The following is a 24,932-nucleotide window of genomic DNA, read 5'->3' on the forward strand; positions in this document are numbered from 1 at the left end:
TTAAAATATGACATTCCAATGCCAAATCTAGTGATTAATCTTGTCAAATTACCTTCTTGCTTGCCTTTAAAAAAAATGAAAAATATTTACCATAGGCTAGTAGGTGTATCAGGCTGGAAGGATATGTTTTCAGGGTCTTTTTTTTCCTGGTCTGCTAATCTTTGGATCTTCAGAGTGCTCTAGGTTAAAGGAATCCTTGACTTTTCAAGCTATTTTTAGTGAATCCCACACAAGGACTAAAGTTGTTAGTGACTTTTGTCATGCAGCAAGACTACTTTTAAAAGCAAATAACGATTTCAAAAACAAACAGATAATTTGAACTCTAGCTATAAGTTTTCACACAGCACTTAAGTATTTGTAAAGCACCAATCACCTAAAGTTCATCCAAGCATGGCTTTCAACTTTGTTGGAAAAACAAGACACAAATGGAAAAACGACCATGAAAAAAGAACCATCTCGAGCAATATATATGGTATATGACAGCATGTTACAGATTGTCTATATGTGCTGGATACAAGTGAAATATAAATGTGTCCTATGATTAGCTAGGGATATATCAGTTAAGAAAAAAATCTTCAGCGTGTACCAAAGTATTATAGAAATTGTTCTAGTTAAGAAAGAAAAAGGACTTGTCAGGGAGTGGGAGACTATTAAGAATGAAGCCAAGAAAAGCCATGGGAATAGGAAGGAAAAGGTCACATATTGGGAATGGTTGGAAAAAGGCCAACCTAGATGAAAGAGATGAACTATATAGAAGCATAAGAGGAAATGGTATTTCACATGTATAAGCACTGGTACATTAAAAAGACCTTGAATTAAGAAACTAAGACATCATGAGGGCTGTTCGCTTAAAGGCAAACAAAACAAAAATGCAATTTTTTAGTATCTTCTAACAATTCTCCTAAATGGAAGAAAAATAAAATGTCCAATATGAGGATATTACTATTTAATGAAGCACTTGATAACATTTCATGACATTTTTGATCCACTTTTTTCCTGTGATAACCACTCTCAGGGTGAGCATAATAAAAAGATTAACAATAACAATAGCGAGCTAGTATTTACTAAGTACTTATTATGTGGCACACTGTTCCGGGATCTTTAGATATATCATCTACATACTCCTTCTCAACACTCTTTTGGGGTAGATATAATTAATAATCCCATTTTACAATGAAGTAAACTGGGGTACAGAAAGGTTGCTTAGTAATAGTTTCAGCATACAAGGATACTTTCACGATAAGTGTGGGAGTCTCCTCTGGACACTCTCCAAATGCTACAATAATAGCATTACAGATTTTAGCTTCCTTAAAATGTACAAAAACCTAATGGGAACAATTTGGGTTCTAGACTTGGCCCTGTCATTGACCAGATGCAAGTTTCTTATCTTTCCAAATTACGTTTTTTCTCACTTGTAAAATGAGAGGGATAAAAGCAAGAGTTTTGGAGTAAGGCAGACCTGGATTATTTCTAACTTGGTCATTTATTTAATTCATGACCTTGAGAAATTTACTTGTCTACGCCTCATCTATAAACTGGGGGTAATACTCGTATTTACTTCCTAGGCAACATATTCACGCAAACTGTTTAGCTCTGTACCTGGCCTAAGGTAGCACTTAATAATTATTAGCAGCTATGCAGATGTCCTTACACTCATTCCTTACTCTTCTACTCTGCTCTGTATTTTAGGGGAACAAACCCTGAAAGCTCCATTTCCAAGGCTTTTTTGTCAGCTGACTTATGGTTGGGTTCGGGTAATGGGAGGCACTAGTTGGAGAAGCCAGGGTATTTTTCTCCTTTCCTCTGTGCCTTGGGCAGCATCTCAGGCAGAAGAAGAATCTTTTTTGTAGCTCCACCTTCAGGTAACAGTTCCATCCTCCCTATCCTTCTACCCTATGATTCCAGCTTCTGCTGTGTGATTCTAGCCTCTGGGCTCTGACAAAACTACCTCTTACGTATCTTCCTGGAAGGAACTAGTCAGACTCTCACCATCCATGTAATCAATTTCCTGCATTAAATTCCCTCTATTTTAATATTCAGAGTAGTCTATTATATTATAGTTAAATCTTAATTGATACAACAGTTATCGTCATCATCATCATCATGAACTACTTGGAAAACAGAATAAAGATAGGTTTCCACATAATATTTTTTCACTTTAGGGCAGAAGTTGTCAAACTTTACCTCTAAAGGTCCACATGGTAAATATTTTAGGCTTTGCAGGCCATGTGTCTTTGTTGCAACTACTCAACTGTGCATTATAGTGTGAGAGAAGCCATAGACAGTATGTAAATAAATGGCCATGGTTGTGTTCCAATAAAAATACTTACAAAAAGAGTTAACCAATAAGATTTGGCCTGAGAGGTACAATTTGTCAACCCCTGGTATAGGGTGTTAACATAATATAGATATATCTGTTTGGCAGCATCTCACAGAAGAACCGAACTCAATTATTAATTTCTCAGTCAATATAGAATCATACCTTTTAAGAACTCAGGTTAGAAGTGACATAATCTAATTTCCATAAGATGCTTGAATTTCCTCTATAATTATCCCCAAAGTGGTCATACAATCTATATAAACGTCTACAGAAAAAAAGATCACTTTTCAAACAGCTGCAATTATTCACAGGTTCTTCCTTACTTTCAGTCAAAACCTGCTGTCCTATAACCGAATTATCTTTCTCCTTTCTTCTGGATCCACACTGAACAAATCTTACCCTAAACTGAAAGGTATCTGGACCTTGATGGCTTTCCTAGGGGCACATCATAACTTATTGTTAGTCCTCTTAAAACAAGGCAGCAAGAACAGGCCTTAAGTATCTTTTCATTTTAGCAAGTATTAATACAATGCTTAATATCTGGCAGATATAATCTAGGCTGCAGGGTTACAGAAAAACAAAACCCAAATAGATTAGAGTTCTGCTTTCATGGAGTTTACTCTAGTTGGAGATGAGAAAGAAGAAAAATAAAGCAAGATAAAGAGATTGACAGTGAGGTGGGAGGGAAGTTGTTTTAAATAGTGTGATCAGAGAAATTTTCTCTGATAAGGTGGCATTCAAGTGGAGAGTGAAAAGAAACTGAAGGAATGATTTATGTACATATCCGTGAAAAGAATCTTCCAGAACACAGTAAATCCAAAGGCCCTGAGGCAGGAGTGTATTCAGGGTGTTCACAGAATAGTATAGAGAATGGAAAGGCTTCAGGGAATTGAAGTAGACTTGTGGACTTGATTCCATGTCATTGTTTCTAGAATACATCAGCCAGTATTCTGCTTTCCTGATTTCATTCCATCAGGGAATGCTCTGAATTTGCATTGATTAAAAATAGACTCAGTTGGAATTATATATGCTGGTTTGAAAAAATGAGAGTGAAAGAGGAATTCCTTAAGGAAAAATTATGTAAAATACATTTTTGTATTGTTTAGGAATAGTAGAGGGTTTAAAGAATAATGCTTTTTAAATTACTTAAGGATAATAAATGCTGACACTATGGAAACCATAACAGAAAGCAGTGGGCATAAGTAACAGATATTTAAAGTAAAAGCCTGACGGATTTTCAGCCTTCTAGTGCTAACACTCATCAAGCATCTTCTCCTTTAAAAAACAAACTAGCAGGGCCCCACATAAATCTGGAGAGCAAAGCTGCAGGTCTCAGCATCTTTAGATCTTAGTATTTTCAGAGAAATAAATTAATAATAGCATCTTTATCACCACTCTCTTTCCCAGAGATCTGTATAAGTTAACAACAGTCTTCCAACTATCTTGTTTAGAAGTATCTCCTTCTGACTAAACTCAATATTCTGCACCGGTAGATAAATCTAAAAAAAAGAATAATTCATTGAGGCCTAAAAGTTGCTACAGAAAGAAATCTAGCTTCTGCTTACAAACTTTTTAGTGGCATTTCTACTACTGGGGTTCTAATCCTGGTTTTGTCCCAAAGAATAGGGTGACGTTGGCAAGTCCCCAATCCTTTTTGTGCCTTCTTTTTTTATTTGCAAAATATACCCCCAAAACTCTTACCTTCAAGAGAAATACACATCAAAATGTCTTGCAAATGAGGAAAATTCTGAAAATGATGTATCATTTCTTATTGGTAATATGATAAGAGAGCCAAGAATGAAAACACCTTTGTCCCTTTCCCTTTTCTTTCCTCTCCTCTTCTAAAGGAAGATATGCAGGCTGGAAAGATAGAATGACTCCTATGGCCTCAGGGAAAATTGCAAACTGAGCAAAATTGGCCTTCTGTTGTTCATCTGCTTCCTTTCTCCACTCCTTTTCCACCTTCTGCTTCTTCCTTTTTGCTTTCATACCAAATTCACTCTTGCGTCATCCCTGTTACACTAGATCAACCTTCAACACTTCCAAAATTTCATTTTCTTCTTCCTCTACAGGAAAACAACATATTCTTAGTAGATTGTACCCTGTTTGTTGAGGGAGTTTGAAATCCAACCCCTGCCCTGCTTAGCAAGTCATGCACTTGACAAGGGACTGTGAAAGGATACATTTTTATGTGTTCACCCAGATGGGCATCTTTTTATAAATTACACAAAGGTACCATACGCGCTAACAAAAGCCTTGCTTCTATACCCTCTTTTAAAAGTTGCAAACAAATTTCCTGATTCCCTAGTTATCAGATAGTACTGATTAAGTAATTCATACTAGGGCATTCAAATAAAGTTAAATTTAGTGGTCAATGCCTGTAGTGAACCATCTCAATCTCAGTTTTTATTCAACTTTCTTGTCTTTTTTCTCCCAAATAGTTTCTGATTTTTTTTCACTATATATTTACTTTTAAAGCAAAAGAAAACAAAGGGCAGATAACCCACATTGTCCAGACAAATTTGAATCCAGTGTCATGCTTGATACCATAATCTTTTATGCAGGTTTTAAAAATTAAAGTTACTTGTATATGCCTTAAATAGTCTGAATTTAATTAAAATGCCATCTACCTATAGCAAAACTCTTTCCCCGAGCTTATAAACACATTAAAAAACAGGTCAGGCATAATGGCTCACTCCTGTAATCCCAGCACTTTGAGAAGCCAAGGCAGGGTGGATTGCTCAAGTTCAGGAGTTTGAGACCAGCCTGGACAACATGGCAAAACCCTACAAAAAATACAAAAATTAGTCGGGTATGGTGGCGCATGCCTATAGTCCCAGCTACTTGGGAGGCTGAGGTGAGAGGATTGCTTGAGCCTGGGTGGCAGAGGTTGCAGTGAGTCCAGATCATACCACTGCACTCCAGCCTGGGCAACAGAGCCTGATCCTGTCTCCAAAAAAAGGTTAAGAAACAAACTTTTACTTTGTAATTTTTAAAAGTATTTTTAAAGCACAAAATAAACAAGCTCTATTTTGTGCTTAAAACCTAGTCCTTATTTCTCAAAACATAAGAAATACAATATACCATAAATATATAAATATACAATATACCATAAATATATAAATATAATACACCATAAAATTCATATTAACTTAAGAAAGATTACCAAGATATTGTTCCTGTTTTTTGCCGTGTGTGTATGTGTGTGCGCGCGCATGTGTGTGTGTGTGTATGTTACAGGTAGTTAGATAGGCACGAGCAGGGTAGGAAAGGGCTCTCCTCCACCCACTAGGAATCTCAGGTGACAGTTTGGCAATTATTATATTGCCTCTCTAAAAGTGATAAATTGGCACCTGGCGCCAGGGAGAGGCCATTTCCTGATGGTCCACACCTGTTGCACTAAAGTGTTAATTGAATGCAAGTGTTGGGGAGAAGCAACTTCCTGGGCATGCACATTAAGAGACAAAATGGTGGAGTATGACCTTCCAGGGTCACTCCACCAGAAAAGGGAAGAAAAGCTTCAGATGGGAATGCGTACAACTTCCTAAACACATTGGGAATGCTCACCTCCCAAGGGCAAGAGGGTACTGCACATGTGGGCAGCCCACCCTAAGGGAAGAATCATGAGAAAGGGGCCAGCCTATTAAGTTCTAGGATGAAGGTTAAACACTGCACTTGACCTTGGTGCCTGCTTGAGTCTCTTCCAAGCACCCTTTCCTTTCCTTTCTTTCCTGTTCTAAAGCCTTTTAAATAAACTAAATAAACTTCTACTCCAGCTCTGAAACTTGCCTCAGTCTCTTTTTCTGCCTTATGCCCCTCAGCTGTATTCTTTCTTCTGAGGAGGCAAGAATTGAGGTTGCTGCAGACCCATAGGAATTCATCACTGGTAACTCGGATACCTTCTACCAGTAACATATATAAAGTATGTTTATAAGAATAAAGTGGTTGACACATATTTGTTTTCTAATTACAATTTAAGACATGATTATAACACTGTTCGTCAATGGATCAACTCTGTACCTTGTCTTCACTTACTCTGCAACTGTCCCTGAGGGCAAGATGTGTAGTTTCAGAATGTTCTCAGCTATCTGGTTCTCAGCTATCTGGTGAGGTTAGACTGGAAGTAAGACAATGTCTAAGGTGACCCAATTCTTTCAGAGAAGCTTACCTTGCCACACCCACCTCCCAAGGGCTTCATCTCTTTTAAGAGCACTAGATAGAAATTCCATGCTTTATTGGATCTCTTTCACAGCACTAGCCTGTTGCTAAGCTTTAGTTTCCTCTTTTTAAAAATACTTGTCTTTCCTCTTCAGAAAAGTGATTTGAAGATTTGATGAGGTATTGAATACCAATTAGGTACTAGAAATAGCACTAGATGTTTTATGTATGTTACTTCTTTTAATTGTCAAACAACTGCAAGTTTCATAGAGCCTATTTATATAAGAGTCAACTGAAATTTAGAGAGGTTAGGTGATTTGCCAAGGTCAAATAGCAACATGTGTCACAGTCAGGATTCACACTCAAGTCAATTTAACTTCCAACTTCATGCTTTCATTTTCACCACAATCCTACTTCCAAATATATAATTTTCCTGTCTGCCACAACCAAAGCAAAAACACTGTTTAATGATCTTAGGCAATGCATTGAAAAGGAAAAAAAATGCTGAATAATATACTCCTCTAGCAGAGCTGACTGAGAACACACCCAAGTACTACATAACCTATACTTAAATCTTAGAACAGACCACAAATGACCTGGAAAACCCTTTTCCTCCAAATATTTTTAATAGCTTTTATGCATAAAGAAGGGAAATCAAATGTTTAATATGCAAGAATAATGTGCCTTTCCATCTCAGCCAAAGCGGAGCTTATATGTTTCACCAGAAGTTCTATCATAATCATATTATCAAGTAAACACCAAATCACAAGTAATATGGAATAAGAAAAATAGAAAGATCATTTTGGTTTTGGAAAACAACTAAGCACCAGGAAACTCCTTTTAGAAATGTGGAAAAGTCCTTTTCATAGTAGCTAATATTTCTTCCTTAGGCTTTGATATAAAATTTGGTTTATAACCTTTATATAGCCATATTTTTGCTCTTTACAAAAATTAAGTTTTCTAGTATTCACAACACTAACCTTTAACTTCTGCTACTTAAAATAGTTACAATATGTACATCAATTTTTATCCTCTTAGAACATTCTGCATGATAGTTTTAAGTCATTTGAATGAAAAATTGTTCAGAAAAACAGAAATGCCTGATTAGCAGTCAGTGTTCTTTAGGCCAGTAAAAAGAAGATTCCATATACATAATAATTAAAAGTGTATTTTTGAGCAGCTCCTAAGCAAACATTTTTCAGAAGATTGAGCACAGATCTGGGGTCTTCACTTTTCATAATGCTCTGCCAGAAAATCATGTTAGTTTCTACCTTTGCATATTTATAAAAACTGTCAGGACCTAATCAACCATTTATCTCTATGTGCAAAAACGAGAACTCTGTCCTCAACCAATGAACTCTCAAGCATTATGAGTTCCATAAAATTCTGCCCTCCAAACCCAGGTTCCACAAGGCCATGTCTATTAGATTAGCTCATGATGCCAAAAACTCTATTGTAGTTCCTGGCTTAATAGAAGGACCAAATTTTATCCAGTTCTCCTACATGTCTTTAATAAATGCTCCTAGTTTCTCAGTAGCTTCAAGATGAAAAGTATATTAATTTGTTCCTACTGCAGCTATTGTCTTTACCTGTTATTCCAGCCTGGAGACCATAATGTGTATATCAAAGAAAGGGTCCTTGTGTAGCTGCTTTTGAAGACTTTCTAGGGTGAAAAACAATGATGCAGGAAACAAACTGCCCATCCAACACATCCTGATGCAACTAATCAGCCTCAGAGTCTAGTAACTGAATACCTTCGGCATCTAGGCTAATTATGTTGCTGTTGAGAGTGGGCAGGCCAATTTTACAGCTTGACATCCTTTTCTGATCTATTCTTAAATTCTTAGAATGAAAGTTTTGTCTTCATAAGTTGCTTCTTCTATCTCTGTGGATCTTTTCTTTGAAATCGGGTTAAGAGGGATAGGAGTTAATGGCAACACTGTTCCCTTTCCACCAAAGAGCTCTCTTCTCTTCCTACCATTTCTATACCTTTTAAGTGTTTGGGGTAGAAATTAAATCATCATTAGAAAAAAACTGCAGATATACTGTTTTTGTGCTTGCTACTTTTTAAGACTACTTGGCCTATGTTGACTCTAGGTCCTAATTTCTCCATTAACCTAAGCAAAAAGAGTCCTATGAGCCTTGTATGTTTCAATCTGATTCACCAGTGTAGGGATCCACATAGGAGGAATATCAAAGCTTCAAAATAATAAAGTATTCCTTTTTGGTTGTGAATGTACCTCCTTTTCTCATGACCACAAGACATTATGAATCTTAGAACTGATAACATTTGTCTCTTTACTTGGGTTACTAGGAAGCTCGGAGCAAAATTTGTGATCAACCTTTTTTTTTCTTTTTTTGAGATGGAGTCTTGCTCTGTTGCCCAGGCTGGAGTGCAGTGGCGCGATCTTGGCTCACAGCAACCTCTGCCTCCCAGGTTCATGCCATTCTCCTGCCTCAGCCTCCCGAGTAGCTGGGACCACAGACGCCTGGCTAATTTTTTGTATTTTTAGTAGAGACAGGGTTTCACCGTGTTAGCCAGGATGGTCTCGATCTCCTGACCTCGTGATCCGCCCACCTCGGCCTCCCAAAGTGCTGGGATTTTATAGGCATGAGCCACCGCGCCCAGCCGTGACCCATCTTTTTTAAGTGGAAGAACCTTGTGGTACATATTTAACATAGTGCTTAAAATATATATATATATATACACACATATATATACACATATATATATATTTTTTTTTTGAGACAGAGTCTCGCTCTGTTGCCCAGGCTGGACTGCAGTGGCATGATCTTGGCTCACTGCAACCTCCACTTCCTGGGTTCAGGCAATTCTCTGCCTCAGCCTCCCGAGTAGCTGGGATTACAGGCACCCGCAACCATGCCCAGCTAGTTTTTTGTATTTTTAGTAGAGATGGTGTCTCACCATCTTGGCCAGGCTGGTCTTGAACTCCTGACCTCATGATCCACCAGCCTTGGTCTCCCAAAGTGCTGGGATTACAGGCATGAGCCATTGTGCCTGGCCAATTTTATATATTTTTTAAATTATATATATTTATATTATTTTCCTTTTCCTCTGATCTTCTAATTTATTATATTTTTTAGTTTTGATTTTAATATAGTGCTATAAGCTAACAACTCTAATCAGAGAGTTATAACTAATAACAGTTATTATAAAACCATGAGAACCATGCAGTAATCCATAGCACCAACTACTCAACCACAGAAATGAGAGGATCAAGACTACTACATTACATGGGCTATGTAGAATGGGTTGTAAGGTCCTAAAAGGAATTCAGGTAAAATCTATTAAACATAGTTGAATCAGCCTAATATTCTGGATTTTCTATTTTCTTTTCTGTTTCTTTTTTTCTATTTTTTATTTGTTGAGACAGGGTCTCTGTCACCCAGGCTGGAGGGTAGTGAGCCTCTCAGCTTACTGTAGCCTCAACCTCTCGGGCTCAGGTGATCCTCCCATTTCAGCCTCCCAAGTAGCTGGGACTATAGGCATGCACCATCATGCCCAGCTAATTTCTGTATTTTTTGTAGAGATGGTCTCTTGCCATGTTGCCCAGGCTTGTCTCAAACTCCTGGGCTCAAGCGATCCACCTGCCTCCGCCTCCCAAAGTGCTGGCATTGATTACAGGCGTGAGCCATGGTACCCAGCCAATTTTCTATTTTCTATTGTAACTTAGACTTTGAGCATACATTAGAAAACACACAGCAAGTCTCAAAGATTCATGGCAATAAATAAAGAACTCTGGTTCTCCAGCTGTTTGTCTATCTGACATTATCTTATTTTTTTGGGCACTAATTAGAAAATTCTTCCAGGATCATTTGAACTTATTATTTGTATTACTTCTAATTAAGTTTCAAGAAAAGTTTTGGGATCGCAAGTGACCAAGCCAAAAACACTTATGAGTTGTTATCTAGTCCTTGACTGTCAAATTAATTTTAACTAGTTGGAAAGTTTTCTTTCAAATCTTATTTATAAGACCATTCAATGTGATATGCGTAGTATTAAATAATGTAAAATATGTACTAAGGCAGGAACCTGGTTTGATAAAAGAAAGGTATATTCTTTTAAATCGTTTAAATTGGGGTGGCTCACACATAACAGACACCTGGGCATCATTGGAAAAAAGAACATTTAAACTATTATACATTTAGAAAAAGCATCAAAGTTAATTTAAAGAACACAGACATAATACCATACTGTTCCAACAGTAACACCTATTCTTTGTTAACTGGAAAATACTAAAGTCTTGCTTACATTACTCAATCTTTTTTTTTTTTTTTTTTTTGAGACAGGATCTCGCTCTGTCATCCAGCCTGGGGTGCAGTGATGCGATCTCGGCTCACTGCAACCTCCGCCTCCTGGGCTCAAGCGATCCTCCCACCTCAGCCTCCCAAGTAGCTAGGACTACAGGCACACACCACCATGCCCAGCTAATTTTTGTATTTTTTGTAGAGAAGGGGTTTCGCTGTGTTGCCCAGGCTGGTCTCGAACTCCTGACCTCAAGTGATCCGCTCACCTTGGCCTCCCAAAGTGCTGAGATTACAGGAGCGAGCCACCACGCCCAGCCACATCGCTCAATCTTAACTCCAATCACCTCACCTTTTATGATTTATTATTAAATTCCATAGGTTATATAATAGAAGCTGTTAGAATAGATTTTTAAAATGTAGACGTTTCTGCTCTAATATGACACACGCATTCATGAAAAATCTCTTTCTGCAAAATTGCACACTAAAAATAGCAGGCATATGGGAAAAATTGGGTTAGAGGCAGACGATTCAAAGACAGGGCATTAAAACAAAAAGAAAAAAATTCTCATAAAATGCTAGCACAATATTTTAAAAACACGGCAAATTCCTAGCAAAGAAATACTGGAGTAAATGTAAGATTTTATCTTTTTAAAAACTTGAAAAAATAAGGAAAGCTTATCAGTTGAGACTGCTGAGTTAGAGAAACAGGAGGCCAGTGTAGGAAGAACAGGCAGAAACACACAATAAGGGCTCCTATGATGCTGCACGTGGCCAAACTGAGCAAAAAAAAAAGAATGTGGGGTGAATGGTCATCATGAGCAGTACAATTTTCCTTTGCTCCTCAGCTACGCTGATGTTGTTTGACTCCCACTGCTATGTTACTTAACATCACAAAATAACAATCAAATATAAGATAATTTGTGTTGCAGAAGCAAGTTTGTAACAGAGCAAACTATACCAAAACTTTATATTATCGTAGTTTTTCTAGATTTATGTTGAAAGAATGGAAATATAAAATACTCCACCAAACCAACTCACTACTGACAAGAAAGAGGAGAACTTCTCTCAGTATGGGAAGAGAATATGATTACAATAATATGTTCGGTACACAGTAGTGCTCAGTAAATGTCAGCAGCAGTTGCTCCCACTACTAGCACCACTTCTGTGGCTACTACTTCTACTAGTAAAGATAGAAATTAAAATAGCTCTGAGGTAGATACCTGTGGCTTACCCAATATCCACTACTCTCTGCTTTCTTGCTAATAGAAGTTCAATATTTTGCTTACGAATCTACCTCTCAGGAAGGGTGACCCTAACCCCATTTTAGGGCAAATCGCTATTAATCTAAACCAATTCTGGTAATCTCATTCCTTTTGTCAATGGCTGCTTTAAGGGTGGCTACAATGACCTCCTGGCAAATAAAACCTGAAGAAAATTTTTTTTTAATTTTAATTTTTTTATTTCAATAGGTTTTTGGGGAACAGGTGGTGTTTGGTTACATGCCTAAGTTCTTTAGTGATGATTTCTGAGATTCTGCAGTGGACACTGCATCCAATGTGTAGTATTTTATCCCTCACTCCCTTCCCACCCTTTCCTCCAAGCCCTCAAAGTCCATTGCATCATTCTTATGTCTTTGCATCCTCATAGCTTAGCTCCCACTTATGACTGAGAGCATATGATGTTTGAAAACCTGAAAAAAATTTGCTGAAGAGCAGGGGAGGAGATCCGGGAACAACTTTTGTAATACTTAAGAAACGACATTGGAACAGTTTATCTTTTCTCTTCCTCTCAATATCGTCAGGGCAGAAGTACTTCAGGTGCTTGGATGCTCTATCTTTTTATGTTCCCCTTTCTCATAGAATTTGACCTCCTGACATCCCCTTCATTATCTTGTCAGTTCTTTGCTAATTTTTAAATGAAAAAAAATATTACTGAGCAATTAAAAAAAAATTTTGTCAGAATAACCCAGTCTGTCAAGACCAAAAATGGAAGTCTCTCTACATTTATTTATGTATTTATTCATTTTTTAATTTAATTTTTAAAATTTATTTATTTTGAGTCAGGGTCTCACCGTCACCCAGGCTGTAGTGTGGTGGTGTGATCATAGCTCACTGCAGCCTCAAACTCCTGGGCTCAAGTGATACTCCCACCTCAACCTCCTGAGTAGTTGGTATCACAGGCGTGAACCCTTTATGAGCTAACAGTGATTTGTTTTGAGAATTTTACACATAAAATTTACAATCTTCTTTATAACAAGAATTTTTCTGTTGCATAGCTAGACTGTTGAGCTCTGTACTGTCCTGTATGGTTGCCACTAGCCACATGGGGCTGTTCAAATTAAAACTAATTAAACTTAGAATTTCTGTTCTTCAGCTGCACTAGCAACATTTCAAGTCCTTAATAGCTAATTTGGCTAGTGGCTATCGGGCTGGACAGTGCACACATACAATATTTTCATCACTGAAGAAAGTTCTATTGGACAGTGCTAACGTAGATTAGGTATTTGGGAAATTTTTATATATTAGATTACATTAAAGAAAGCCCCAGCTTAAACAAAATTACATTCAGACAACTTTATTAACTTGGATAGCATGAAAATACATTTTTGTATGACAGCAGAATTGCCTCAAGTTCTGAGCTAGTAGAGTCAATATTAATGAAGAAAACGTAAATATGTATGTATCCATAATATAGCTATGTTAACTGTATCTCCTTATAATCTGCTGAAAGATGAAACAGAAGACAAAGATAGTAATAGAAATCTCAACCCACCAATAGTAAGTTCTATAATCTGAACATCTAACACATAACTCATGAATAAAATGCAACAAGCTGAGAGGTTTGGCATTTTTTTCCTGTTACCATTATTCACATTACAGTATATAATACATATATCATTAGAGTCTAAATGTATGCCCAACCCTGCGATTATATAATAACGGAATGAGTTGGGAATTGAGAGGTGGGTTTGATTTTCTCACTCCTACCTAAAAGTGTGATATATTGTAGATAGGTATTCAGTTCTTCTACCCTTATATAAAACTTCCATTCTTCTGAGATTCACACCATTCATCCAAATCACTATCTGGCTTCAAATCACTATCTGGCTTCACCCCTATCTGGTTTAATAAATAAGGGTCACTTTCTCTCTCTCTCTCTATCTTTTTTTTTTTTCTTTTTGCTTAAGACAAGTTTTCACCATGTTGCCCAGGATGGTCTTGAACTCCTGGACTCAAGAGACCTGCCTGCCTCAGCCTCCCAAGGTGCAGGGATTATAGGCCTGAGCCACTGTGCCTCGCTTTCTCAGTTATTAAGGAGTTTGATAGCCTGTTCACGGTATTACCCTATATTTTAAGTTCCAGTAGCATCCTGAGTGACTTTAACATCCATGTGTTAAAGGTCCCCCTCTCAAGACTTAAGTTCTTTGAACTCCTTTACCTCCAGTCAAGTTAGGCACACACTCCCATGGCCACACTCCAGATTTGTCATCATTGAGAATATTCTCACTTGTCTTATCTTTAATTCAAATACATTTCATTCTCTGATCTCCTCACCTTCTATCTATCTCACCCTGTATTTCCTACTATTTTGGTTCTTTGATTTTTATGGCTTTTTAAGTTAGGTCCTTAATTTATTCCCTGTTAGCCCTCTTTGGACTCCACTGTTATTCCTAGCGCAGAGCCCATGGCTCAGCACTTCAATCATTCTTACTAATACCCTTACATTTTTCTTGATTTATTGTTCTGTTGTAATCTTGTCTTTCAGCAATCCATTCTCATCTAAAGCATCAATCTGAGGCTCTTTCAATGGTTTCAAATGTCCCAAGATAAAGATCACACTTCTTAGCCTCTAGGCCTTGCACTTAATTTTCCTTCTAAGATGCTCTCATTGTCACTTTTTTCTGGTCTCCTTAGATTTGCCCTTCATGTCTCTAGCTTCCTGTGGGACAAAGTCCTTAAGTCCCTAATTAGGTTAGGTGCCATTCTATGCACTTTATAGCATCCCATACTAATCCCATCATGTCACTTACCACTCTGTATTATAATTTTCTGTACCTAAGTGATTTCCCAATAAATTTATAAGCTCTTTGAGGGCAAAGATTGTCTTTCTCGCCCAATCATGGTCTAATATACAATAGGCATTCAATTATTTTTTAAACAAATGAATAAATAATACTGGTAACTCTAAAAGATCATCATAATTGAAGCTACGTGTAATTATTCCAAAATACTCCAAAATACAATTTTAATAGAATTAAATATGACAAATCAACTATATAGGTGATAGAAGGGCAGAAAATAGAGTAGGGTAAGGAAGTTTAGGAGTCCTAGAGTTGTAGGGAGTGGAGAGGGTTGCAATTTTAAATTCAGTACTCAGAATGGTCTCATTGAAAAGGTGACAGTTGAGTAAAGGTGAGGCGAGAGAGTTAACCACATAGATATTTTGGGAGAAGAGTACACAAGGCAAAGGGAATAGTCACTGCAAAAGCCCGAAGGTAGGAGCATGTCAGGCATGTTTAAGGAAGGAGACCTATGTTGCTGGAGCAGAGATAACGAGAAAGAAAATAGTAACAGATGAGTTCAGAGAAGTAATGAAAGCCAGATTGTGTAGACCTTGCAGGCCATTGTAACGACTTTGGATTTAAGTAAAATGGGGAGCCATTGAGGGGTTTTGAGTAAAAGATAATCTGATTCACTCTGCCTCCTATATTGAGGACTGGATAGCAAAGGGGAATCCTCATAAAAGGCTATTAGAGTAATCCTGTGAAAGATAATGGTAACTTAGACCAGAGCAGCAGTAGTGACATTAGGCAGCACCTACCATATACTTTGAAGGCAAAACTAATGGGATTTCCTGAGGAACTGGATATAAGCTATGAGACAGAAAAAGGTGTCAAGAAAGACTCTAGGATTTTTGGTGTAAGCCAAATGGAGTTACATCTGAGATGGGAAAAACTGCTGGAGGAACGAGTAGAGAAAACGTTTTGGGGATAACAGTTGGACATGTTAAACACTAGATGTCCATTAAAAGTCTATTTAAATATAAGATATGAACCTGGAATTCATGAAAGAAGTACAGGCTGAAGATATAAATTTTTGGGTCAAATGGCAAATAAATGGTACAAAAGCAATGGAACCAGATAAGATCACCAAAGAAAGGAGTATTGGTAGAGCAGAGACACAGGCCACTGACTAACTCCTGGGTGCTCTAACATTGAGGTCAGAGTAAAGAGTAGTAGGAACTGGCTGGGTGTGATGGCTCACACCTGTAATCCCAGCACTTTGGGAGGCCGAGGCGGGTGGATCACCTGAGGTCAGGAGTTTGAGACCAGCCTGGCCAATGTGGTGAAACCCCAGTCTCTACTAAAAAGTATATATATAAAATTAGCTGGGTGTGGTGGCACACACCTGTAATCCAGCTACTGGGGAGGCCGAGGCAGGAGAATTGCTTGAATCTGGGAGGCAGAGGTTACAGTGAGCCAAGATGGTGCTACTGCACTCTAGCCTGGCCTGGCTGACAGAGTGAGGCTCTGTCTCAAAAAAAAAAAAAAAAGAGTAGGAGCCAATGAAGGAGAAAGAGGAGTAAGCATTAATGTAAAAGAACAACTAAAATGTTGTAGTTTCCTGGAAGCCTATTGAAAGTGAAGTAGTAAGCTGAAGACTCAGAATTGACTATTAGATTTAACAGCATGGAAATCATCTGTGACTTAACAAGAGTATTTCCATAGAATGATCAAGGCGAAAACCTGATAGGAGCAATTCTACAAAAAAAAATGTGAAGAGAGGAAATGGATTCAGTAAGTATAGACAAGTCTTTTGAGAAATTTTGTTTCAATGGGAAACAAGGCAATGGGAAAATAACTAGCATGGTTTTTTGGTTTGTTTGTTTACAGATAGGAGCATGTTTGTATGTTTATGAAAAAAATCCAGAAAAGAAGATGTTAGGACAATCATCTGCATATTTATAAAATCACCAAGAATTAAGACAGAAATAGAGGTGGAGAGCATGAAACTGTTAACAGTCTAATGACATTAATTAAAAGCTGTGGTTTTTAGATAGAGGGAGGAAGAGTGATCTGGAGGAGTAATGAGATATAAACATTGTCAATCCACTTTGAGGCTCAGTCATTCAAGGGCTAAGAGAGAAAACAAAAGCCTACCCAGTTTGAAGACTATAGAAGAAGCAATATCTTCAGAGGAAGTTTCCATTAAAGTAGAAGGTGAAAGGAAGGAAAATTCAGAGAAGTGAGTATTAGGGGTTTTGAATTCCTGAAGGTATAGAAGAAGTTTCAGTAGTTGGGCAGGGATAGAAAACAGAACAGAGGAGGAAATATACAGCATCTTATCTATTGGATGAGGGATAATGTAGGAGTCTGGGGCTTCTTGCAGTGGCAAACATAAAATGGAATAAAGGGCATAATAAGATTAATTCTGTGGAGTCAAGAAAGACAGTGGTGTTGAAGTTGTGAGTGTGTGGGGCAGGGCAGTTCAGGGTGTGTGTGCCCCTCTTGATATCTGTTGGGGAAGGATATACTTGTTCCCAGTACTGGAGCTCCCCCTTGACCCTTATTAATGGAATTGATGGAGCTGAGGCCAGCTCCATTCATTATTAACAATTTAGGAAATTAATGTGACCTTCACACACATGTATTTCTTATCAAATAGTTTAAAATTAAAAAAATTTCCCTACTCTGGGGAAAGAGTAAGCTAATTTTTCATAGCAGAGTTTGGTTTTACTTACATCTGTGTTACAGGAGCGATACCGTTTCCTTTCCCCAAGGCAATATTTTCCACCTCCTGAAGGTCTGAAAAAACATTGTGTTTAAAATGTGAATATAATACATCTGTCCATACAAAGAGTATATATATTACTTGATGAAAACATACTAAAGTTTACTTTCCAAAAATATATCATTTGACATGTTTTAATTATTAAAGTAATTATGCTGGTGATTGTTAGCAATAATTATGGTTGTTGAACAGAAAAATTAAGGCAATTTATTATTAATTTGTATTAATAGTACTATTAATTTTGTATTAATTTTTGAGTAATTTATAAGATTCTTAATTGTCATGATTTACATTCTCAAGAAAACCAACTGAATCAATATATTTTCTAATTATCACAGTAAAAATCACTTACTTATAATGAAAAGCCATTTAAGTCATATTCGACAAAATCCATAATCTGATGCTATATGTTCACCAACTAGGAAATGGAAAGTTTGTTTTTACTCCAGACAGGAAGCAAGGAAACATGAAATAACTCCTTGGAAATAGCTTTCATTCAAAGTGAGTAATGCAAAAACAAATTTCCATCTTATTTCAAAATAGTCCATGAAGTTTAAAAATTTAAATCTAAAAATCAGATGGCTTTGCATTATATAAATACTAAATATTTTATATGTCACCAAAATTAATGAAACAGTAAGATGTCAAATATTTGACTAATATAAGTTAATCTTTAAAGGATTTAACATTAGGGAAAACCATTGCTATTATTTGGGCATACTACCATTGAGTGATAAAAACAACTAATTTCTTCTTTCAAAAGAGGTCCAGTTTTTTCCCTTAAGTATCTGGGTATATTATTTATCACAGGGTTTTTTATACTTTGATTAATTTATAGCAGCTTTCAGTTTAACTTATGTTAGTTATTCTGTAATTTTTTTAAAAAGATCAAGTCTAAATTATAATTTTGGCTCACTGGTATCAATGGGATCATTAAAGCTACATTTTGAATATATTTTGAATGCCAGTGAATGCTGACTCTAAGTAAGGAAGGGAAATGGCTCAGCTTGAACCAGCTTGAGAGAAATGGGTTGGTCAGACAAAAACAAGATAGTGGGGATGGCGGTAGCATGACTGGTTTATGAATGCGTAAGAGGAAGCTCTGTTTAGCAAGAGGGGAATAATTCATAGGAAGTGGGAGAATGGAAACACAGAACTAACATAAAGCAAAACAAGCTAAAAAGAGTAAAAGAAAAGAAAAAGGACAGTCGGAGACAGGAACCAAAGAGAGGGATCCTGAGTTAAAAATGGAAAAAAACTAAAAAATAAAAATAGACCATCTTTTATTTCAGAAGGAGAAAAAATAAAGGAAAAGCTGTTATCATGACATCATTCTCCATCAAATACCAGCTGGGAAAGAAGGTCCTCAACCAGCGTTCTAGACAAAAATGGACACCTGACATGCGGCAGCCAAAGAACAGTTTAGCCTCAGGGAGGACAAGAAAGTACAACTAGAGGAACCGTCCACCTGTAATGGGCATGGAGCACTGGTAGGAGGGAGAAGCAACAGAGCTAGCAAAGAATACTGATGGCGCTGGCCTTGTGCCAGGGGGACTCTGGCTGGAGAAAACAGTGGTGGGAGAGGTGCAGTCTGACCTGCACAAAACAGTCATGGAGAGAAAAGTGGTGGCAGCTCCGGAAGATGATTAATGGGGGCATATGAATGGAAACTATTTTAACACATGGGCAGTATTCTTTTCATTGTGATTTGTGATGCGAATCAAGGCATTTCAACCCTTGAAGTGCTCTCATTGGTCCTTTTAATACTAATGTAGCAGTAATAATTTTATGTGACATGTGAAAAGACCTTAGGTTTCCTGGGAATAATAGTAATGTAGCTAAGACCAGATCTGGATTCATCCATAATTCAGTAGTTTTTGGAGGAGGAAATCTATCTGATTATTATTAGATTAAAAGTCTGGCTTATCTGGGACAGATACACAATACTTTCTATTTTTTACATTTTATTTTTAGTTACACAATAAAGGGAAAGGCAGAAAAAGAAAGTCTGTCTAACAAAGCTCCTCCACTTTCCTGTGCCTATGGCTTGTTCTGAAGACAAGTACTTGGCTCACTAGCGAAACATTTTTACAGATAACATGTGAAACCACAGCTTTGAATCATTTCCAACTGTGTCTTTTTGTTGGCTCCGGCTTACTTTAGCTACTTACGCTGGACTGTCACAGTGTCTTAGGGATGAGGAGACGCCTCCCCCGCAGGTCCTGCTGCACTCTCCCCATAGTGACCAGGGACCCCAGCCCCCATCTATGCTCTGGGGCCAAGTGCCAAAAGGAACACAATCTCCCTGATAACACCACTGCAAGATTTCACAGAAAACACAGAATTAGCTTTTAGGCAGATAGAGCTATCAGGATAGAAATACATAAGGGTCAGGTACTGACCAATTATAGGCATTAGCAGTCTCCCAATAGATAACAGACAGATAGTTCTCTAACTGTGTTTAGACACTGGTGAAGGTGCATGTGACTTGCGAATTATCTTAGCTAGACCATGATTTATAAGCTTCTAACATGTATTGGGAGTTCTAAAAAAAAGTCACATTGCTTCTTTTCCCTTGTTTCTACTCCTCTTGACTTTTAGTGTTTCTCATTATAGAGCTAGCTATAGACCTCAAAGTCTTTTTTAGATATTTTAGTATTTTATTTAAAATTTTTCTTTATATTCTACTATTATTAGACTCACGGAATGATAACGCAATATGGAAAGTTCCCCAGTAAGGAATTTTTATGATGGTAATTGCTCTTTCTTAAAAAAAAAAAAAAAAAAAAAAAAAAGCCGGTTGAGGCTACAATAGTAAAAGAATGTGTTGTGGCATTTCATCTACATGAGCACTGCAGACATAATAAAAGTAATGCCAAGACATTAGGGACTGGGTACAAAAAAACCCTTATATACACTGACTAGCGATGTGTATGGCCCCCACATGAACATATGTACTGGAATTCTGCTTAGCTCTACTCTCCATAAAAAACCACACATACTGCACCTAAGTAGAAAGCCAGGAATAATTTATCGAGACACCGACATCACAAAATCAACTCATAACTCTAGCATGATAAATCTTATTTGCAGAATATGGCAAAATGAAAGTCTTTTTTAAACCAAGCATTTGTAGACTTTTGTTGATGCATTTTTCAAATTATCAAACTTTGACAAACCAAAATAATGCTAGTATGACAGTCATTTGTTTGTATGAATAACAATAAGGAACATGGTTATCAGCAAAGTTGAACAAATGTCATCAATGTTAGGTTGTTTAATAAAAATTCAACCTTATATTAAAATGAAAAGGGATCATGATATGGTACTTAGAAAGTGATCAGTTTATTATACTAATTCTATCACCAAGCTTTGTTGGTTTTATCTCCAGAATATCCCTGGAATTCTTTTACTTTTCACCTTCTTCATCGTTATATTCTAGATCAAACTGGCAAATGGAGTAGCTTCTTACCTGATCATTGTGCTTCTACTTTTTTCTCCTAGAATCTGTTTTCCAGAGAGCATTTAGAAAGATCTTTTAAAAACATGTTATCACATTATGTCACCTTTTTGCTTAAAAAAAACTCAGTGGTTTCCTACTTCCATAACACTGATCAACAGTAGATTTAGTGATCTAGCCCCTGCCTCCTTCCTCAGCCCCATTCTCTCTTACACAGATTACTCCAGACACACTGGATTTCCACCTTCATACACTAAGCATGTTCCTCCTTAGAGCATCTAAATTTACTGGTCCTTCTAGTAATGCTTTGTTCCCAATTCCTTCTACTGCTGTCTTCTCATCTTTCAGTCTCAGGTCAAGTGTCATTTCAACAGAGAGATCTTTCCTTGACCATCCTTATTCTAAAATGATACCTCAATACCCTTTCCTGCTCCCAGACCATGTAACAGTGATTCTGTCCTACTGCTTTAGTTCCCTTTTACCACTTACCACTACTTTAAATTGCCCTGTTTACTTATCAAATTACTTCTTTGTAATGTAAAAGCCTCAAGAGTCACTTGTGGCTATTTAAATTTAAATTAATTAAATAATTCAGTTCCTCAGACCCACTAGCCACAGGTAGCTAGTGGCTACTATGTTGGACAGAGCAGATGCAGAACATTTGCATCACCACAAAACGTTTTATTGGAAACAATGAATGCCTAGAATAGCACTTGGCATGTAGTGTGTATGTAACAAAAATTTATTAGATTAATTGGCACATAGTATGTATGCAACAAAAATTAATTAGATTAATTAATAAGTAGTTAAATTAAGGAATTGTGTCCTATTTTGGTTATCACATGTCAGGAAGGAACTGGAGATACTGGAGGGTAAAGAAACCAAATTCATATTTGTTTCCTAGTAGGTGGTACCAAATTGACAATCAATGAGCTGTGGTAGTTGTAACAGCATAATGGACTTTTTAGAGCAGTGCTGGGCAATTATTTGTCTATAAAAAATTAGGCAAGAGGAAGTTAACATTTCCTTGGCTGTAGGGAAGAATATCTGACCCTAAGTCTGATAAATATTAAAAGAGGATATTAAGAAAGATTATTGAGTTTTGAGCAATAAAAATTATCATGAAGAAAAAAAGATCATCTGTCCAGAATGATGAAGAAGAGACAGCTGGCTAAACCAATAATATAGTATCAACCCTGTGATCAGGGTTACTGATAACGTATACTTGAGAAGGAAAAAATGTTCCACTTGAAAACTTACGACTTAGCTAGTTGGTCTTGAACAATAATTTTTATAGTGATATGTTAATTGTATCAGATCTGCACCTACACAAAAGTCACAACATCTGGCCAAATAATCTCCAGTTTTGTGGTTTTCTTACTACAAGTTAACTGTGTGTAAAAATATTTATGTCTGCACCCAGTTTTCCTATGCAAATAACTGAGCAGTATAGTCCTGGCCAGCAATTAACTGCTTTTTTTTTTCCCTGTCTGCAATTAATGAAAATCGACACTTTTAGAAACTTCAAATCTTAAAACATGCCTATTTTTTCAAATTGGAAACTTAGCATTATTGATTTCAAATAACATTAAAACTTGATTTTACATTTGTTTTATATAATCAGAGTTGAATCTAAAGCCCAAAGGAACTTCAGAATTCATAAGGCCTAAGCACTTCAGTTCTTCAGATGAGGAAACCAGAACCTAAAGGAATTGACTTGCCCAAGATCACATACTAGTAGAAAAGGGATTATCTGTCTAAAATACATTAAAAAATTAGCGGTAAAAAAAATCCATTGGAGGTGTATGATTATGTATTTGAAGACATTAAAGAATAATATACTTTACTGGATTTTTATAACTACATAAAATACAAAATAATACTAGAGTTTTTTTTTTACACACAGCTGTAGATACGCATGTTATTTCAGACCTCTTTGTATATACCTATGATTTGTAGAGAAAAAATAGTCAGGTTTTTTCATTTGTCAGGTGACAAAAGAATTGTGAGAGCTACAAGAATACTTAAAGATGTAGGTTCCGAAGTATTTTTTATTAATATTATTACACATTTCTAGAATGCTCACAAAATGTAGGGCAGTGAGAAAAGTCACATGAACTAAAGTCATTCTTTAGGTAAAAGATAAATACAATATTCACTTTGTAAAACGCTGCTCAGTGTTCATCACTAAAGTCCACACAGCAGCAGTATTTCATAAATGGTTTGCTAAAAGGCCTTATACTGCATAAATTCATGCTTTGGTTATATCTATTCCATGGAGCTATATCATAATAGGTAATTTTATCAGAAAGTTAAGTAACAAAGATTAATGGGTAAATAATTCATAATATAAGTATCAGTCACCTAGCAGTTGACAAGAGTGTAGTCTCTAATTTAATACTAGTTAACAACTTAGTTAACTAGCTAACAAGTTAACAACTTTGGTCTGTGTAGGACTTTATGTTACAAACTTCAGTTCTAGCAATATCTTTGGTCCAAAGCAAGTCACTTTTCTTTCTTCTCTTTTGTTTCCTTAACTACAAAATGGAAACTAATTTTAGTTCTTGATTCCAATATGGTTTAGATTAGGAAAACTTTTAAAATAGTTCAACGCATACATACCTTCAAAAAAGTTAAAAACCTACGGAACAACTTGTTTGATTTTGATCTCTGCAGAAGTGTTCTTTTGTGTTTTGTTTTCCTCCTTTGTTATTTATAAAAATGGATCTCTTTATAATTATGGCTACTTTTCTCCTTTGGTAGTAGTAAACATCAATGTAGTATATGATTTTGAGAGAAGAAACTTATTTAACTTAACAAAAGGGCTTTAAGAAGTCCATGGGGACTTCATGTGGATCAAGTGATTTGAATGACTCTTCTAGCTGATTGCATTAATCAATACAAATTAAGAGTTTAATGTGTGTAAATAACGAGTAGAATAATTAGATTACACCAAATAAAGCAACTTGGAATATATAAATCTTATAAGCACATAATAATGAGATTCTGAGTGTTGCGCCATCTGTTTTTACTCTTTCTTTTACCTGAAGTTACCAAACCTGTAAAAGCTCTATTTACAGATATAGAATTTTACTTTACATTTTAAACTAGAAAAGTTAAATATGTAGATGCAAACAAGTTTCTAATCTTTATTTTCAAAGGTTATCCAATCTAGTGATTTTGGACTATTCTAAGTAACAGTCATGTTACTTTAGTCTAAATTATCCAGATAAATTGGATAAATTTGGCCTTCTTCTTGCTAATTGGGATATGTTTAACCACATTCATAAAAGTGAAAGGAGTGAAGCCATCATATTTTTTTTCCAAGAATAAAATCTTATATTGTTCATTATTGCTTTTCACATTTCTTCTAAATTAAATAAATGTTTTCAACACAATCTAGAAAGATGGCATATTCCAGTCAGGCTTTAAGAGCCTTCTTTAGAAACACTACTTATTATTAAACAACATCTCTTGCTATTATACTACTAAATATTATGATCTACATCAAGGGACTTTAAGAAAGATACATTATAAATCAAATAATTTAACTTTGAAAATTTGTCACATTTCCAAGAAGGAAAACTTCAAGATGAGTATATGCAGTATTTTTTAAATTTTTTTTTAGATGTGATTATGGTATATCTTTTAATATCCAGTACTGGGTCCAGGCAGCATCTGGAATAAGAGACCTCTAAGGAAATTCTAAGATTTTGCAGGAAGTAATATTAGTGATTCAATACAGAACACTCTTCCCAAGTCAGAAGAGCTGAGTGTTGGAGCACAACACTATTAAAAGCCTTATCTTTCCACCGTGCAGGTGCAGGAATGCTAAAGCTACATTTCAGCCCAAATTCTAAATCAGAAGTTGTCATCCCATACTATTTAAATTTCTACAGCAATTGGAAGAACTATTCTTTCTTCACTTCCTGTG

General features: G+C 36.3%; 1 protein-coding gene across 6 annotated transcripts in view; it reads right to left on the reverse strand.

Annotated features, from left to right (window-relative positions):
* The window catches only part of ADAMTS6 (ADAM metallopeptidase with thrombospondin type 1 motif 6), a 331,625-nt gene that overhangs the window by 92,632 nt on the left and 214,061 nt on the right, over positions 1–24,932 (reverse strand). For 5 of the 6 annotated variants that reach the window (XR_010126390.1, XR_010126391.1, XM_054487509.2 and 2 more), the window contains 2 exons: positions 19,710–19,855; positions 17,489–17,552 (listed from right to left, as the gene is read on the reverse strand). Coding sequence is in view for 4 of the 6 variants with exons in the window: in XM_054487509.2 (XP_054343484.1) it covers positions 17,489–17,552; positions 19,710–19,855 (210 nt within the window). In the remaining 2 variants the exon portion in view is untranslated. The remainder of the gene's footprint in view (positions 1–17,488; positions 17,553–19,709; positions 19,856–24,932) is intronic. The other variant, XM_063664849.1, reaches the window with a different exon arrangement.

The sequence above is a fragment of the Pongo pygmaeus genome, chromosome 4 (genome assembly GCF_028885625.2).
Source record: "Pongo pygmaeus isolate AG05252 chromosome 4, NHGRI_mPonPyg2-v2.0_pri, whole genome shotgun sequence".
In the NCBI taxonomy this organism is placed as follows: Eukaryota; Metazoa; Chordata; class Mammalia; order Primates; family Hominidae; genus Pongo; species Pongo pygmaeus.